Source organism: Ochotona princeps, chromosome 4 (assembly GCF_030435755.1).
Source record: "Ochotona princeps isolate mOchPri1 chromosome 4, mOchPri1.hap1, whole genome shotgun sequence".
NCBI classification, from domain to species: domain Eukaryota; kingdom Metazoa; phylum Chordata; class Mammalia; order Lagomorpha; family Ochotonidae; genus Ochotona; species Ochotona princeps.
The window spans coordinates 15,314,294-15,332,736 of NC_080835.1; the positions used below are offsets into that span (position 1 = coordinate 15,314,294).

The 18,443-nt window shown below is 55.7% G+C and overlaps 1 protein-coding gene across 2 annotated transcripts; it reads left to right on the forward strand.

Moving 5' to 3' along the window:
* The first annotated feature begins 70 nt into the window (after positions 1 to 70).
* On the forward strand, positions 71 to 16,048 carry ARHGAP1 (Rho GTPase activating protein 1). 2 transcript variants are annotated; one of them, XM_058663095.1, is made up of 13 exons: positions 71 to 163; positions 3,894 to 4,065; positions 4,237 to 4,332; positions 8,963 to 9,050; positions 12,626 to 12,757; positions 13,416 to 13,502; positions 13,635 to 13,733; positions 14,325 to 14,432; positions 14,521 to 14,597; positions 14,705 to 14,782; positions 15,127 to 15,255; positions 15,437 to 15,540; positions 15,734 to 16,048. In XM_058663095.1, exons 2-13 carry the CDS (start codon positions 3,933 to 3,935, stop codon positions 15,920 to 15,922), a joined length of 1,320 nt encoding a protein of 439 aa, XP_058519078.1. In that variant the 5' UTR covers positions 71 to 163; positions 3,894 to 3,932; the 3' UTR covers positions 15,923 to 16,048. The 2 variants fall into 2 exon arrangements, with proteins under 2 accessions (XP_058519078.1, XP_004585408.2); XM_004585351.3 differs by having other exon boundaries at positions 106 to 163; positions 3,882 to 4,065; positions 15,734 to 16,047.
* The last annotated feature ends 2,395 nt before the right edge of the window (positions 16,049 to 18,443 follow it).

Sequence of the window (18,443 nt, forward strand, 5' to 3'; positions counted from 1 at the left end):
CATGTTTGAACCGGGCAGCGGTCCGGAAGCAGGGAGGAGGTGTGGCGGAAGTGGTTGGGGCAGGGCGCGGGGAGAGCAGGAGGGGGCGGTACCGGCTGCCCCGCGCATCCGGATGTTTGCCGAGCAGTGACAGGCGTGGCCGCGGGAGCTGTGTCCGAGCGCGGTGAGCTGCTGGGCGCGGGGTGTCCAGGGAGGGGGTGGTGGAGCGGGAGGAGATGGGCTCCGGGTAGGGGACGATCCCAACAGGAGGCTGCTGGGGTGCAGCTGGACTTGCTGGCCTGGCTTTTCTTATCTCGTTTTGGCGCCTGCAGTCCGGAGACCTCGCCCCCTTCGCTGCCTTCTTCCTCCTGTCCCCAGGGCAGCAGGCCCGGCCAGAGGGTGGTCACCCAGCAAGCCCACGAACAAGGGGAAGTCTCCCCGCAGGAGCACTGTAGAGCAAGAAACTTGGGGACACCCTGTCACTCTTGAAGCGGTCACTCTTTTCTCAGTGTGTGGAATAGGATCGTTACCCTCCCCACTCCCCACCCCCGCCCTTTCGGGATTTTGTAAACCTGACCGGATCTATTGGCTATTGTGATGAGTGAAATTTGCGTTTTTGCAATTCAGGGCTGCAACCAAGGGAGGCGGTGGATTGTGATTTTTCAAGTCGCTGTGGGTTCTGGGGTTGGTTCATGGTGTTCCAGTGACGTTGAGCAAATGTTGGTCGCCTTTTAAGCCATGGATGACTTCAGTTATTCAGCATGTGGCTGAGCACAGGTTGTGTGCCCTGTGTGGTTTTGAATAGGGGTTTTTCCAAAGGACTTCTCAGAAAAGTTACAGTTGCATGTAAGATTTTCCTTAGGGGGGAAAAAAGTGCCCACAGGTGCCATCACATTTTCAGAGAGGCCCACAACTCTCCCAAGGCTGGCAAGGAGAGGAGGGGCCTCAGAGGGGAACTGTGTGGCCCAGGGAGGGGCCGGGGCTTGGTGGCAAATGTCTGGGCAGCCTGGATGGGACAGGTGCAAGGCTTTGGGCAAGACCTTCCCTAGGCCTCCTTCCTTTGCACGGTGCCACCACTTTGGGTTGCAGGGTGGAGAGAGGCCTGGCTGGGAAAAGAAGGTTGTATCAGGGGGTTAGGGAGGGAGTCTGGAGGCCTAATGGGGTGCCGGAGTCCTGGAAAAGCAATGGAGCTTGAGTGTAGCTCCCTTGAGGTGGCACTCCTCTGTTTCACATGTACCTCATCCTGTTCACGTCCGCTCCAGTATTTCTGAACACAGTAGTCCGGCATTCCTGGAAGGAGCTACTTCCTTCTTCTTTTCAAAAAGACGTATGTGTTTCTTTGAAAAGCTGAGTGACAGAGAGGGAGAGACGGAGGTCTTCTATCTGCCACTGGTTCATTCCTTAAATGGCTGCAACGGCTGGGGGCAGGACCCCAGCACTGCAGCAGAGGCTCCCGTGCAGATCGCAAAGACCCAAGCACCTGGCACATCAGCAGGGTGCTGGATCACAAGTGAAGTAGCTAGTACTCAAACCAGTGCACCAGTGTGGGATGCTGGCATTGCAGATGGCATGTTACACTGCGGTGCCGTGGTACTGGCCCCAAGCCCTCTCTTCTACAGTTATGTAGACCCTCATGGAAAAAGGATTTAATCAGCATGTGTGTAATTCCTTGTTCAAACAGGACTGTAATTCAGATCTCTACATACCTCATCCCAGGGCTCACTTACCTCTTGGTTTAGAAAAAAATTCTTTTTAAGATTTATTCATTTACAAGACAGATTTACAGAGAGGAGAGACAGATCTTCCATCTACTGGTTCGTTCCCCATATGTTTGCAAAAGCCAAAGCTGAGCCGATCCAAATCTAGGTACCAGGAGCTTCCTCCAGATTTCCCATGTGGCTGCCTCTAGAGTTCCAAGGCTTTGGGCCTTTCTCTGTTCCTTTCCCAAGCCATAATAAGAGTTGCATGGGAAGTGGAGCAGCCGGGACCCGAACTGGTTCCCACATGGGATCCCGGTGCTTGAAGGAAGAGGATTAACCAGTTGAGCCATCGAGCTGGACTCTTGTTTTTGAATTTGTTTGAGAAACATAGCGATAGCTCTCATCCACCAGAGCTTTTGTGATGGCCAATACCTAGTCAAGGCCAAAGCCTGGAGCTGGAAATGTTTTTCAAGTGGGTGGCAAGGAACCCAGCTGCTTGAACTGTCTCTGCTGTTTTCCAGGGACTGTGGCAGCCGGAAGCTGGAGTTAGGAACCACAGCCCAGAGTGAAAGCCAGGCTGGCTACAGCGTGCTGGGCTGTACGCCTGCTCTGTTGGCCTTGGCCTTGGCCTCAGGCCCCCATACCGTGTGCATGTCTTCTCTGGGGAGGCGATGGGAGGGCTGGAGGGAACTTGCCAGCTCGCAGGTTGTGACAGAGTGACAGAGACTGACAGGAGGCCCAGAGCTGGAGGGCTTTGCTTTCCATCCCTCCTAGCCTACTGGATATGTGGGAGGAGGTGCAGGTGCCTCCCCTGGAGGCTTGAGGGCTGTGGGGGTGGAGGTGGAGTTTGTGGGAGCTGGGCCTGAGGGGCACGGGGCACAAATGTCTGGCTTGGAACAGTATGTACCCAACATGACAGGGTCCCCCTGCTCTGCGTGCTTGGGAAGGGGCTTGTGATTCAGCGGTGAGCAAGGCTGGGGGATGTCAGGATGGGGGACGGGCCAGAGGAGGCAGAGGAGAAGGAGGAGGAGGAGTGCCTTCGGATGCTTGGTTTTGGCTGGGGAGCTGGAAGCATCTCTGGCCAAAGAATCAGTGTGGTCACCCTGGCAACTGGGGTGGCAGTTGCTAGGCACAGAGAGCCCGTGGCCCTGCAGCCTGCAGGAACTTGTCACGTCGTGTTAGAGCCCGAATCTGTAGATCTTGGATGGCGCTTCTCACCCCCTTCTTCTCACCCACCCCGTGGGTCTTGTCTGTTCTCCTTATCTGCCCTGTTCATTCTCTGTGACCATATAAGTCATTTTTGGGGGCTCCAGGAATGCAGCTGGGCATAGAGCAGCCTCTTCCTCAGGGTTGGACCAAATGGGTTGAATTAAGCCCCCTTCCCACCCATGTGACCAGCCTGTGGGGGGTAAGGGAGTTGCTTCCCTGCCTTCCTCCGGGCTGAGGGCAGAAGATGCCTGTCCCCCTAGCTTCGGGCTGCCATCTCCTGGTGGCTGCAGCCATACTCAGGGGACCTGGTTCAGAGCGGCCTCTCTGCCCTCTCCCTGCCCCCCACATGTACTGCTCTGTGCTGGGCCTTGCTTCTTGTCTCTGCGTCCAGGTGTTGCACCTCCTTGCCTGCCTGTGTTCTTAGAGCCTGATCTGTCAGTGGATTTTTTTTCCCCACCGTGATGCTCGTGCCAGAAGCCCGTGGATTGTCCACTGTGACTGGCAGGCAGGTGCTTGTCATCTCCTGGCAAACACAGTAGTGCCCCCAGGTTGGAGTTTTTTTCTGGTATCTATGATTTCTGGCCCCCACCTCACCCCTAGGTCAGAGGAGGGTTAGGCTGGCCTAGCCAGGACACCAGCTGACCTTTTTTGGGGTGCTGGGCCTGGAGACCACTGTGGTTTTGCAGCAGGCTGATCCCTATAACTGCTGGGACCCCTAAAGAGAAGGGCGTGGACCTGACCCCTTCCCAACCAGGCCAGCCAAGCAGCTCTTCCCTGCCCAGCTGGAGGGCCTAAAGTAGGGAGACTGAGCCATGCCATCCTCCGCTCCAGCTGCCTTCCCTGGCACTTCACTGCTTGGAATTCTTGGCAGGGATGACAAGTGTTGAGGGATAGGGACCAGGGAGCTTGGGAGACGGACGGAGCGGGGTGGGGCATGGAGAGCAGGGTGCTCCTTGTGACCCCAAGGGGTTGCTGACCCTGGCCTGCTCTCAGGTTTTCCTTCAGCTTCTGCGGGCTGAGGCTGTGTTGGGCACAGGCTGGACCATGGATCCACTCTCGGAGCTGCAGGATGACCTGACCCTCGACGACACCAGCCAGTCTCTGAACCAGCTGAAGCTGGCCTCCATCGATGAGCAGAACTGGCCCTCCGATGAAATGCCTGACTTCTCCAAGTCAGGTGGGCGGTGCGCCATCTCGGGCAGGGGAGACCCAGGAAAGCAGGATGGAGAGCGATAGACCAGCCTTGGTGTTGGGCTGGGGCACAGGCCTTGCTGGGAGGTGGGGGGACAGGCAAGGAAGGAACATATCCCTTTTGCTGTCTTGATCCTGACTTTGACATGTTCCCCAGAGGACTCCAAAAGCAGCTCTCCGGAACCTGTCACACACCTCAAGTGGGATGACCCTTACTACGACATCGCCCGGCACCAGATTGTAGAGGTAGCAGGTGAGCCCCTCCCTCTTCCTTACAGGTGTACTTCTGGCTGGGGGTGGGCTGGGAGGGGTATGACCCTGGCCCCGGGACTTTAAACCCATGCTGCTGGACGTGCCACCTGCAGCTGCTGGCTGACCCCGGGGGCCCGCTGTCTCCATAGGTCAACTGGGGCTTTCAAGTTGAGAGCGGCTGTGTTTGATCTCCAGCTCTCCCTTTAAACGTGCTGGGTCCTTTTAGGGCTGCCCAAAGGACTGGTGTCGTGATCGTGTGTTGGGCCTAGTCTGGAGCCAGCACTAATGAAAGCCCTGAGTGGGGCTGCCCCTCCGTCACCATGTTGCCCTCCCTGCCCTTGGCCTCAGTGGTGGCCTTCCTCTGTCAGCCGCTGGGAAGGGGGCCAGGAGCCCGGGAGTGGAGCAGTGTCTTCTTACAGAAGTGAGGGGCCCTGCTGGTTCAGGGGCGGGGTGGGGGCGAACCTCACTGGAAGTCTGATCCCCAGGAATCTGCTTCCCTCCTGTTGGTTGGAAGTCCGGAGCCTGGAACAGGGGAGATAGCGAGATGGCCTTTAAAAGTCCCACTGCTGGGAGGTGCCTGTGGCGTACTGTGCTGGTGGGGCTGGCAGCTATAAGCAAGGGGATTCAGTGTGGTCCTGCATGGAGGGCATTGGATGGGAAAAGGGAACCTGGTAGAATTTGGTCCTAGGACCCAGTGTGGGGCTGGCTGAGGGGGTGCCTGGAGGAAGCCATGTGTTGTAAACTCTTGGCCGCAGGGAAGCTGGTGGGAGCGCCATCCCTCCTGTCTGTCCGTCCTGGATGCTGGTCTGGGAGAGATGTGGTGCAGCTGAGAGCCTCATCCCTGCCAGCAAAGACGTTGCCATGCTACCGGCGTTCCCTCCCAGCTCAGCCTGATCTGGGTTAGACGGCTGCCTCAGACCTCTGTCACCCCTGCAGTGTTGTCCTGGACCTGGTTGCGGTGTGGGCTGACAGTATCGCCCCCCTGCTCTCCCCTGGCCCCCAAGGTGCTGTAGGAGGCAGAGCCACAGACTGTTTCTGTGTTCCCAGGCGTGGGGCGAGGCTGAGGGGCCCAGCAAGGGAGGTGTCCCAGCCAACTTTCTGTGCTTGGCTGGAGCTGTGGATTGGGGAAGGCTCACGCCCATATCAAGCCAGGGGCCAGCTTAACAGTGGCCCGGCTCCGGGGAGCTGGGGGCTGGTGGCTGGTGGCTGGCTGTGTCTGGGAGCAGGAAATAGCAAAGGATTTATGGGAGGCATGACAGGGTGGAGGCTGGGTGGGGACACACCCACAGGCCAAAAGAAAAGGAGTCCTTCCGCACCGCCACTCCTGCCCTACCCCCACCCCCCGCCCCGTGGGTGGTGGTGTTCTGCCCTGGCATGCTCCCATGATGGGAGAGAGGAGTTTGGCTCTCCACTGCCTGAGAGACATTCTCCTCTGTCAGTTTGCACCCCGCCCCTCGGGGTGGAGGTGGGGGAAGGCCCTACATATCTGTGTCCTTCGCTCTCTCTGCCATCACACTGAGGTATCACCCAGCTGGCAGAGTCTGAGGTGTCTCCAGTGCCCAGTCCCAGCACCCGGCACCCAGCACCCATGTCCTTGGCCTGCCCTCTGCAGGTTTGGAGGCAGACTGGCCCCGGAGCTGGCAGTGCCTGGAATGTCTTCCAGAGGCGCTGCCCGGTCCAGCTGCTGATTAACAGCCAGGTCGCCCTGATCGCTGTCTGGGGAATGCTGTGGCCTCCTCACACAGCTCTCCACAGCACTTCTCTAGGCCCTCCTTCCCCTCCCCCTCCTGCTCATTTTCTCTTCGTTGAGCTCTGTCCCCTAGTGGCTCCAGAGCTGCCATCTCCTCCTTGTCTCTCTCAGGTCTCCCCTGGGAGTGGAAGGGCTGACCCTAGCCACTTCTTCGTAGGGACTTCCTGGAGCCGGAGCCACCCTGCCCGCTGGCCAATGCCAGGCTCCCAGGGGGCTTGGGCCACAGGACCTCACTCCTGGGAGCAGGTGGGCAGGGGCCCGATCCTAAGCTGCCCCGTTCTTGTTTCTTGCCCACCTGAGATACTGACCCTCTGACCCCTGCCCACTGCCTGTTATCATCCAGCCTACATTTCTAGAACAATGCCGCTGGACTCTGGAACTCTGGGTTGGCACTGAGGATACCGTGTGGAAGAACACTTTTCCTCTTTAAGACATTTCTGGTCCAGTGAAGTGTCCCTAGCTGGTGCCAGGCTTCTGTGAGACCACCGATGTTTTGCTGGGGGTGTGGCGCCCTCTCTCTCCTGGGTGATGTGTGACAGCAGGGAGCCATGGAGCTGCTCAGCCCATTACTAGAACCTGACTGTATTCCCAGAGCGCCCCCACTTCCAAAGTGCCTTGACCAGCTGAGCAATGGGGTCACAGACTCCCCGCCTCCCACCCCGGCTGCTTGCTTCTCCACTTACCAGCACTTGACATTCTGGAGCCATGAGGGCACAGACTTTGATCTTCCAGCCGGCCAGGGCTGCCCCGCGGCTGGAAGAGCCTGGTGGGATGAAGGAGTCTATAAGAAGCCCCCTGCTCCCCGCAGCATCTCCCCATCTCCCCTGGTCATTTCCTGTGCCTGGAGGATATAGGAAGATGGTACTCCCACGCCTCCCCCGCAACCCTTCCCCACACTCATGTGAGGAGTCCTGGTCGCTCTGACCCTGCACTCTTCATGAGGCTGGGCCTGCCAGTCTAGCCCTCAGTTCCTACCTCCTAATGTGGGCTTCCTGGTCCAGGCCAACCCTTACTTTGGGGGAAAGGAGCTTTCCTGCTTCCTAACTGGGCCAACATCCCTGAGTTGACGTCGGAATGTTTCTTCACTGTGTTTCAAACTCCTCTGAAATCCATGTTCTTTAGCCCTAGGGAGAAAGGATTGCCTTTTAGAAGTGTTCAGAGGTGACTCAGAGCCAAGTGTGGTCATTTAGTCTTCAGACAAGATGGTGTGCTTGGAATGAGACGTGATAGTAGAGGAATCCCACGGCTGGCCCTGGGGGTCCTAGGGTTTGCTGAGACCCTCTGCCCAGAGGCTGCTTACAGAATAAGTGTGGACTTAAAAAAAAAAGTTTTATTTGAGAGGAAGATCTTCGTGTCCGGGTTCACTGCCCAATCCAAGAACTCTATCTGGGTCTTCCATGTGGGTGGCCAGGACCCAACCATTTGAACCATCCCCTGCTGCCTCCCAGGGAGTGCGTTAGGGAACTGGGATTGGGAACAGAGGTGAAACTCGAACCTGGGCATTCTGATATAGGCTACAATTACTCCAAGCTACATTTTTAACTGCTGTGCCAAGCACCTGCCCCAAACGTAGACCTTTAAGATGAGTATTTGACAGTATCTGTGTTCTGTGATAAGTATGACTTAAAAATTGAGGTAGAAGTTATATAACAAAACCATCATTTGGGGTGTTGAAGTTGTGGCATATCATGTTAAGCCACCACCTGTGATGTTGGCTTCCCGTGTGAATGTAGCCAGTTTAAGTCCCGGCTATTCCACTTCCGATCCAGCTCCCTGTTAGTGAGCTAGGGAAAGTAGCAGAGGATGGTACAAGTACTTAGACCCCTGCCACCCATGTGGGCTGCATCCCCTCCTTGTCGCTGGAGTTCTAGGTTCCACTGTATGGAACATCTTGTCTGTGCTTTTTGAATAAAGAATTCAAAAAAATTTTAAGCAAGAATTATATATATATATATATATATATATACACACACACATACAATCACAATGTATGTATGTATATATCTATATATGTGTGTATTTGAAAGAGTTACAGAGAGGAAGAGATATGGAGGGTGGTTTTTCATCCTCTGATTCATTTGCTCAAATTGTTCTGGTCTCCCAAGTGAGCACAGGGGCCTAAGCACTCGGGTCATCTACTGGTTTCCCGGATGCATCAGTAGGGAGCTGGATCAGAAGCAGAGCAGCCAGGACTCAAGCTGGCAGCCACCTGAGGTGCCAGCATTGTAAGTGGTGGCTGAAAGGTCTATACCACAGTGCTGGGCCAGCCAAGATTATCACTGTAAAATAGATAAGTCAGTGTACAGTATATTTACCGTGTTGTGCAGCCAGGGTAATTCCAAGACATTGTCATCGCCCAAACCGTTAAGCAGCCAGTTTCCGTTCGTCCCTATTCCAGCATCTGGAAAACATTCATTTGCTTTCTGTTCCTGAGGACGAACCTGTTGTAGATGGCTGGTGTGAGTGGGATCATGTGGTAGGTGGCCTTTCATGTCTAGCTGTTGTCACTTCACATTGTTTTTGAGGCTCATTGGTGTTGTCAGTCCGTGCTGCACCCCCTCTCTGTGTGGTCGAGCAGTACCCTCACCCCACCCATTGCATGGGTCTGCCACATTTACGCCAGCCCTTCACCCAACAGCGGACATTCGGGTCATTTCTGCCAGATGTGATACTTCATTTTTACATTTCCGCTCAGCAGCTCTGACAGCAGCCAAGTCCTCTCGGTTCGGTAGCAGGGCTACCCAGAAGTGTGCTTCCTGCCGGGGCCACTGGGGCTCTACAGCAGCAGGTCCAGCACCCCACAGGCTGGCACCCCCTAAGTTCCTTACCCTGCTTCGGCTTCATTGTCCACCCATAGTGCCCCGTTTTCTCCTCCTTACAGGAGATGACAAGTACGGGCGGAAGATCATTGTGTTCAGTGCTTGTCGGATGCCCCCCAGCCACCAGCTGGACCACAGCAAGCTCCTGGGGTGAGTGCCCTGGGGAAAGGTGGGAGACCTGCACCTTGAACCCCAGAATCGCCTAATGCCACAGTCCTTGCTGTCCCTCTCCTGCCTGGGGGACCAGGCCACCCCTTTCTGTGCCTCCCACTTTCCCTGAGGGAGCTATGGTTTTTCAACTGGAGAAGGCTGGACAAGGGGCAGGCTCAGTGTCTGGCCCAGGGAGCTGGTTATGTGGCCTTGACATCCTCCTGCTCTTGGAACCTCATAGCATCTTACAGACTGGACAAGTAATAGGCTCCTGGCCCAATGAGAGTGAATGGGGGACAGAGGATGTGGGTGATGGGATACCGCTGGCCTACCAGCTCCCCCTCTTGGTGGTCATCCTGCCAGGGAAGCGAGGCTCTTCCCTCGTGAGTCCGTGGGTCCTGTTTTCAGTCACACAAGCCTAGATGTGGCTTTTCCCAGGTGGTAGGGGTCAGTGTGTGACACAGAAAAAGTGCCCAAAGCTGGCCAAGCTTCAACCCTGTCTCCAGCTGGCTGTGAGGTGAGTGCCGGGGCAGGTGCCAGCTGTGACCCTCCCCGGCTTGTGGCCATCAGTAAGATGGGCCACCAGAGGACCATGTGCTTGGAGCTAAAGTATTACAGTTAGAAGAAGCTTTGGGAAGTGTAGGTAGCAATGGCGAGAGGAAGTGTAGACAACTGTGTAACAAAGTCGTCTCCACCAGGAGAGAAAAGCTCTTCACATGTCAGTGTTTGCACTTCCTATTTTTCTCCATGCCATATGTGGGGCTCCAGCGTCAGTGTGCCTCCTTATGTAACGATTTTATTATCTGTGTCTTGGGCATTCTTCAAAGGCATCCTTTAAAAAGCATTTTATTGACTTGGGATATGCATGCAGAGAAGCCAGCAGTGAAGGATGCCAGGTGATGGGTTGGCTGCCGCCTCCACCCCATCTTTTCCACACCACACACCAGCCCCGGGGGTGACCCCAGCTCCGCCACCTGACTTCGCGCATTAGCTCTGTCTGCAGAAACATCCTGGAGGGCTTCTATTTATAGATGTCCCATGATTTCTTCTCCCAATTCCTTGATGTTGGGCAGCTAGCGTGCTGCTTAGAGCTTTTTTAACCCCGCCCCCCATCATAAAACAGTCTGGGATGAGTCATGTTTTACAAAAATGTTTCTGTTCATCTCTGGCTGTTTCCTTAGGATAAATTCTTGGCTGTTTGAGAGCCTTTTGGAGATTTCATAGAGAAATGGAACTACAAGATATTTTGGAGCAAAAAAATTGGAAACCTGTGTGTAGTGTGTGTATATATATATGTACACACATGTATAATACATTTCCTAATATATATAATGCATTTTGTATCAATTAAAAAATTTATTTTGAAAAGCAGAGAGACAGAGAACTCCCAGTCACTGATCCATTTCCGAAACATGTGGAACAACAGGGCTTGGGGTGAACGAAGGCAGGACCCTGGAGCCCCAGCTAGGTGCCCGCCGTGGGTGGGAGGGACCAAGGGCTTGAGTCCCTGCAAAATTCAGGATACATACTAGCAAGATGCTGAAACTGGGAGCAGAGCCAGGACTTGAACCAAAAGATTTATCTATTTATTCGAAAGGCAAACTTGGAGAGAGAGGAAGAGGTGGGGACAGAGATCTTCCATCCTCTGGCTCGCTCTCCAGATAGCCACGGTGGCCAGCTGGGTCTGGGCAAGGTCAAAACCAGGAGCCTAGAACTCCATCTGGTTTTCCCATGTGGGTGATAACCATTGGACCATCTTCCACTGCCTTCCCAGAGGAAAATGGGGAGCTGGGTCAGAAGCAGGACAGCTGGGACTTGAACTGGTTCTCCTATGGGATGCCAGTGTTGCAAGCAGTAGCTTAACATGCTGTGCCAGACTGGCACCTCACAATTTTTTTGTACCAAAATAAGCTGTTCTTGTCGTGTCTTTTTCCACAAATGCTTTGAAACAGAACCCTCATATTTTTTCAGGTTCAAAGAGTAGGACCCTTTATTGCTTCTGATAAGCGGCACTTCACTGCTCTCGCAAAGGTTGCAGCCTCCATGGATGATGGTGGCATTGGTTTTCTCCAGAACCTTCTCTGTTTCCCAAGTTCCAATGTATACCTGTTTAAGTGACAGCTCTTTGTGACCTGCAAGGTGGTAGATGCGTGCAAGGGACAAATGGTGAATAACTGTTAGAATCTGGAAGCCTCCAGCCTCCGTTGGCTGTACCGTGACCCTCTCTGGACTGCGTCAGGTCACATCTGGGCACTAGGTTGAATTCTTGGGATTGTTCCTTCCACCTCCTTCCCTCCCTCAGAAGTTGCCTGCCAGACTGAAGGACAGGACAAATGTTCCTGTTGGAGCCCGAGTTCTTCACATGCACTCAGCAGAGTGCCTGCCTGTGTTGGCATCAGGGAGATAGAGACTTACCATGCTGTATGTTTTAGGGAACGAGCAGAAGGGAGTCTATGTTCCCAAAAAGCCCAGTGATGGGGCGCACCTGGCCCAGTGGTGACGACATCCCTGAAGATGCTCATGTCCCACATCCTACACCAGGTCTCAGTCCTGGCTCCTCCTTGTTTCTAGCTTCCTGCCAGTGCCCACCCTGGAAGGCCGCTGGTGCTTGCTCAAGTCCTTGGGTTCCTGACTGCTGCAAAAGAGAGAAGCCTGGTTTCAGTCCTCAGTTCCTGCCTCTGATCCCACTTAGCTCTGCCTGGTTGTGCATCTGGGGACTGAACCAGCTGATGGTTTCATCTGATCAGTTTCAGTCTCTCTTCCTTTCCAAAGAGAAGAGCGTTTTTAAAAAGCCAGTGACTAGAGCATGTGTCCCTCTGGTGCCATCCTCCTCCTGTGCGCACAGTGCCATACAGCCTGGATTGGAGTTCATGCACGAAAGACAGAGCTGTCTGAGGGTTAGACCCTGAAAGTCCAAGTGCAGGCATTTACCTCTGCTTAGTGCCCTCATTTCTTTTCTTTTCTTCTTTTTAAATTTATTTATTTTTATTGGAAAGGCAGATTTACAGAGAAGAGACAGAACAATCTTCCATCTACTGGTTCAATCCCCAAATGATTGCAATGACTGGAGCTGAGCCAATCCAAAGCTAGGAACCAGGAGCTTCTTCCAGGTCTCCCACGTGGGTACAGGTTCCAAGGCTTTGGACCATCCTCGGCTGCTTTCCCAGGCCACAAGCAGAGAGCTGGATGGGAAGTGGAGCAGCTAGGACACAGGACAGCACCTATATGGGATAATGACACTTGCAAGCAGAGGACTGGCTGGTTGAGCTATTGCACCAGCCCCCTAGTGCCATTATTTCTCAGCTGGTCAGCCTCCATTCTGGTCTCCCACCTGCCAGTCACAGCCCCAAGATGCGAGAGGTCATGATTGTTGTTGATATTGATATTGCTGCCCTTATCTCAGCCACCACCCTGTGTCTCCTGCACAGGGACATGGCCATGACCGATAGGCAGCCAGAATGGACAGCTTGTGAGGGGAAGGCAGGAGAAGACAAGGAGGCTCTAGGATGTGGGGTCTGTGTCCCTCTGGGCCCTGATATACAGGGGCTGCCTGAGTAGCATCTTTGCTTCCAAAGGTACCTGAAGCACACCCTGGACCAGTATGTGGAGAGCGACTACACTCTGCTCTACTTGCACCATGGCCTGACAAGTGACAACAAGCCCTCTCTCAGCTGGCTGCGCGATGCCTACCGGGAGTTTGATCGCAAGTGTGTTGGGGGAGGGCTCCCGGGTACGGGCGGGGTGGGGGTGCAGGTGGCTCTGCTGGTGGGTGGGTGCCCCCTGCTTTGTGCCAGTGGGGAGGCAGTTTCCCCACCTGCGTAAGCAGACAAGAATCTGAAGTCAGAACACAGAGGCCTACATCCCAGCTTCTCTGCTTACTCATTCTGAAACTTTGCCTGTACCTTAACCTCTCTGATCCTTTGATTTTTCTGTTCCGTGAAATGGGGCAGCTGTGATGCCTACCTCTCACGCTTGCCAGCAGGGGTCAAATCAGAAAGTGTTCACTGAGCCCTCCTTGGAGCAGATGCGGTGGCACAGTGGCCATGCCGCTGCTTGGGAGGCCCACATTCCATGCTGGCTTGGAGTCTGGGCTTTGTTGCTCATCCTGCTGCCTGCTGATGCACATCCCAGGGGGCAGCAGGTGACAGTTCAAGTACTTGGTCTCCTGCCACACAGATGGAAGACCCGGATGGAGTTCCAGGCTTCCCAGTTTCAGCCTGGTCCAGCCCTAGGTGTTGTGGCCATCTAAGGAAATGAACCAGCGGGGGGCGGGGGGAGAGGAGATTTTTTTCTCTCTCCCTCACTCTCTTGTGTCTTTCCAGCGCTCCCCAACACACTTCTCAGTTCCTTACTCTGCCACCACAGGTACAAGAAGAATATCAAGGCCCTGTATGTTGTGCATCCGACCATGTTCATCAAAACCCTCCTCATCCTCTTCAAACCCCTCATTAGGTGAGCAGGCTCAGCGCAGGCCCCTGGGGATGGACAATTTGGGTGTAGGGCTCTTTGTGAGAGGACACACGGCTGCTAGGGAGACCTGTTGGAGCGGCTCACCCCTGACCCTGGCCCTTGCCTCCCTCACAGCTTCAAGTTTGGGCGTAAAATCTTCTACGTGAATTACCTGAGTGAGCTGAGTGAGCACGTGAAGCTGGAGCAGTTGGGGATCCCTCGACAAGTGCTCAAGTGCGTGGGGGGGACTGGAGGGACTAAGGGGAAGGGCGGCTCAGGTCGATGGGGAGGGACAGCAGATGAAGGGAGTGGCAAATGGGCCAGGCAGAGCAAGCTTACCCCCATTCCTGCAGGCAGGCACTGAGCCTGGCCAGTTAAGATACCCTGGTCCCTACATTGCCTGGGTTCGATTCCCGCCTCTGGGTTCTGCTACTTCTGGCTTCCTGCTGTCACAGACCCTGGGAGACAGTGGTGGCTGAAGTGACTGGGGCCCAGCCACAATGAAGACCCGTGTTGGGTGTTTGGTTCCTGGCCTCATCCTGGACCCAACCAAGCCGTTGCAGCCAACACAGGAGTGTGAGCTAGGGGAAAAACAGCACTTGGGGGCTCTCTTACTAAGTAAACAACGCAAGGATAACCTCTGCCATTTGCAAGTTGCCCAACCAGTCTCTTTAAAGTCATTATCGTCTCCAGTGCTGACTGGTAGGACTGTTAGATTACTGAAGGAATGGTTTTTGTGAAACACCACAGTGGAGGTCCACACACTGGGCTCAGCTGTGATCCAGCCGGCCAGGAGGTCTGACTCCCCTCCCCTCCGACCCCCAGGTACGATGACTTTCTGAAGTCCACACAGAAGAGCCCTGCCACAGCGCCCAAGCCCATGCCACCACGGCCACCCCTGCCCAACCAACAGTTTGGGGTCTCACTACAGCAGTGAGTATGGGGGAGGAGGCCCTGCCTGACTGCAGGATGGGCGGGGCCCTGGCCCCCTCCCCACCTACTCACACACCCACTCCCGTAGCCTCCAGGAGAAGAGCCCAGACCAGCAGCCCATCCCCATCGTCCTCCGGGAGACAGTCGCCTACCTGCAGGCCCATGGTGAGTGTACCCACCCAGCCCAGGCCGCTGCTCTCCAACCTCGCCCCAGCCCACCCCTGCCCCATGGTCCAGAGCACCGAGCCTCACCAAATCACACTGTCCACCAGCTCTCACCACAGAGGGCATCTTCCGGAGGTCAGCCAACACGCAGATTGTGCGGGAAGTGCAGCAGAAGTACAACATGGGTGAGTTGGGGGCAGGACTGCTCCAGGCCCTCTCCGCCTTCTGTTGCCCCATGAACAAGGGTCCCAGATTTTTTCACTGGACATGGGTTTTGGTGGCATTTTTTGGCTTCACTATGTAGGTGCCATCCCACTCTTGCCTGGCTGCATTGGGTCTGGATCCATGCAGAGGCAGTGGAGGTATTTACAGTGTGAGCCCGGGTGTCTACTCTACCCACATGGCCTGAAGGGTGTCCCCTGGTCCCTGAAAAAGAGGAGAGGCAGAAGGCTCGCTATGCCCTGGCTGCAGAAAGTGGGGCAGTGGAGCCTTCTTCCGGAGCCAAGCCAACTGCCTCCCCCTCCCCCAGGGTTGCCTGTGGACTTTGACCAGTACAACGAGCTACACCTGCCGGCAGTCATCCTCAAGACCTTCCTTCGGGAGTTGCCTGAGCCGCTGCTCACATTCGACCTCTACCCCCACGTGGTGGGCTTTCTTAGTGAGTGCTCCTGCCCGCTGCTTCAGCCAGGTCTCAGGGGTGGGACTCAGGGCAGGTGTGTTTGGCCACCTGTCCTCCCACCCCACCCTCTAAGGGAAAAGTCTGGCTGGCGTCCCCCTGGAACTCGTGTCAGGGCCTCTGTACCAGGCACCCCTGTAACCCGGGCTCTCGTCCGTTGTAGGTATTGAGGAGAGCCAGAGAGTGGAGGTGACGCAGCAGGTCCTCCGCACGCTGCCTGAGGAGAACTTCCGGGTGCTCTGCTTCCTGACGGCCTTCCTAGTGCAGGTGATGTCTCACAAGTTTTGGCCCCTGCTGCTCACTGGGAGCTGGGAGAGGCTCCGTGCTGCCAATTGTTGGCAGGAGACCAAGTGTGTGGCCTTTTGTTGCAGTGCATGTGCACACACACACACCCCCCATATACGCACAAACTCATACACACGCATTGGATTTGTCCACTCAGCCCAGCTTCCCTCTGCAGGTCTCCGCCCACTGTGACCAGAACAAGATGACCAACACCAACCTGGCCGTCGTCTTTGGCCCCAACCTGCTGTGGGCCAAGGATGCTGCCATCACCCTCAAGGCCATCAACCCCATCAACACTTTCACCAAGTTCCTCCTGGACCATCAGGCTGAGCTGTTCCCTAGCTCTGACTCCAGAGGGGTGTGAGCTCCACTCCTGCCCCAGCCACCCCCTTGCTCTGTTTCCCCTCTACCACTTGGGACTCATCCTTGAGGCATCAGCCCAGGCCTCTGCCCAGTAGAGACCATGAAGACCCTGGGAGATGGGGGTCTGGGCCCAGGCGCCGTGGCGGTTCACCCCGTTCAGGCCCCCATGCTGGCCCTGGAGGCCTTGCTGTTATTCTGGGACAGTTCTCTTCGCCTTATACCTCTCACTGCCTGTCTGGGTGCCTGGCTCCTGCCAGGCTCCCCGGAGTGGGGCTCGGTTCTTCTGGCTGAGCCCAGGGACCCCTTTTCCTGCTTTCTCCTGTCTATGTGGTCTTGGCAACCATGGCTGGCCAGTCACTGCCAGCTGGGCTGGTCCTCTCCTCCCTCATCTTCAGCCATGGCCAGCTGACCTGGCCTGGGCATGCCGAGGTGCCTCCATGTCCAGCTTTGGTGCCCTGCTTTTTGGGATGTGCTGTGTGTTACCTTGGATGCGAGCACCCACACCAGTGATCGCGCTAAAGGCTGGGCTTGGAAGGGAGGGATAGTTAGGCAAGGGTGCCAGGACTGGAGTCCCTGCCTATTGCTCCTCTTTCTCCAGGGACTGGGGCGGCCTTTCCTGAGTGCTGCTGCCCCGGGGGCTCCTCGTCCCTTGGTCCTGCCAGGACAGGCAGCTTGGATGAAAGGGCTCAGAGTCCCAGCACCCATTGGCAACACTCGTGGCTGGTGGGCTCAGCATCAGGTAGACACCCTCCCGCCTCACCTCCTCTCCCACATGCTCAGCCTTGGGCTTCCTGCTCTGGGCAGAGGTGATTTAGTGCCTCCGGGGCTGCTGGGATTCCTGCCTCCAGCTGGAGAGAAGGCCCGGGCTGCCCACAGGAGGGACCAAGAGTTTGCTCCCAGCTGAGAGCTCCTGGCAGGTAGGTTTTGATCGCAGGGCCCTGGTCTCTTTCTGAAACCTGGACCCCACTGCTGGGGGATGACGTTCTTTATTCCAGCTGTGTTCCTTTCCATGACACTCCTGCCGGGGAACCAGGGGTGGCCCCCTCCTGCCACTTTGTTCGCAGGTGGCTAGGATGTATCTGTAATGTCACTGCCCACCCTGCCCCTACCTCCTGCCCCAGCTTGGCCAGCCACTCCACACCCTGAGCTGTGAGGAAGCTCAGGAACCTGCCCAGTGCCCTGTGCCGGCCAGGAGGGGCTGGGGCTGGGCCTGACTTCATTGGGCACCCTGTTCCGGGAAACTGACACAGCTGGACACCCAGGGCCCGGAGCTGTGGCTGGTTCCCTCAGCCCGTGTCTTTAGCCTGGACCCAAACCACTCTGTTTTCTGGCCTCTTTTGTGTGTCAAGCGTTGCTCATAGCCCCATGTTCTGGGGAGCCTTTTAGATCCCTGTGGTATCTGGCCTGGCTCCTGCCTGGCTGGCCTGAACCTGGGTGTATGCGGGGGGCAGGGGTGGGGGGTAGGGCGTGCTTGTACTGTGAATCGGGTGTTAACCATTCACACTTAATGACTTCCTTGGCACCAATCATGTATTTCACCGTTTGCACTTTTTGTATTTCAATAAAGATGGAGATGGACAGCTGCCTGTAAAAGAAGCGAGGCTGGAGACCAGCAGGAAGTGGAGGGGGGCTAGGGAACAGACAGGAACTTGGGAAGAAGTCGCCTCCTGGGTCCGTCTGCCTTCATCTTGGCCACTAGGGAGTACTTTGGAGGCCACTCACCTGAGCCTGTTCTAGGCCTTGAGATAACCACGGTCACCTCTGCTGTGTCTGGCTGCCACCGCATGCAATAGCACCCCAAGTCTGCAGGGACCCCAGATGTGACCTAAGGCAAGCCACGGAGCAGGAACACCAAGTGACAATAGTGGGCAGTGGCATCAGTCTTGCTGAGGTGGGTAGCCTGCTTCCCTCCCTAGCCCTAGGCGACAGTGGTCATGTCACGGGCTTCAGCTCTAATCTTTCCCTCCCAACAGGGCTCCTTCCCACAGGGACGGTACTCACAGTGTGAGTGCTTGGTGGCCACCACAGGACCATGAGCCAAGTCCTGCCCGGCTGGGCTCCTTGAGCCCCCAGCCAGGGAGGCCAATTCCACCTGTTCCCTCTGCAACATGGACGCTGCAGAACCATTTTTCTCCTCTGGGGAACATTTCACTTTGCTTTAAAGATTAAGATGGTAAATTTTGCATCCTGTGCATTTTACCCCAAGTGTTTAAAAAGTAGTTTGTGGGAGAGCAGGACAGACTCACTTGGCTTGGCCTCAAGCTCACAGTGCAGATGCTTGGCACACCCACACTTGCCAGGAGAGCCAGGCCTGAGCTTCAGGACTGCACAGCATTCCTAATGTGCTCGGTGTGAGCACTGAAGCTGGGTTCCAGCAGCCAGGTTATTATAGCCGAAGCGCTCATCCAGGGAGCTTCCGGCAGATGGCATTGGTAGCCAGCCTCCTTTCCTCTGTTTGGCCCTAAGCTGAGCCTGTTTGGGATAAAGGAAACCCGAGGGGTGGGGGAGATGGAGCTGTTTCC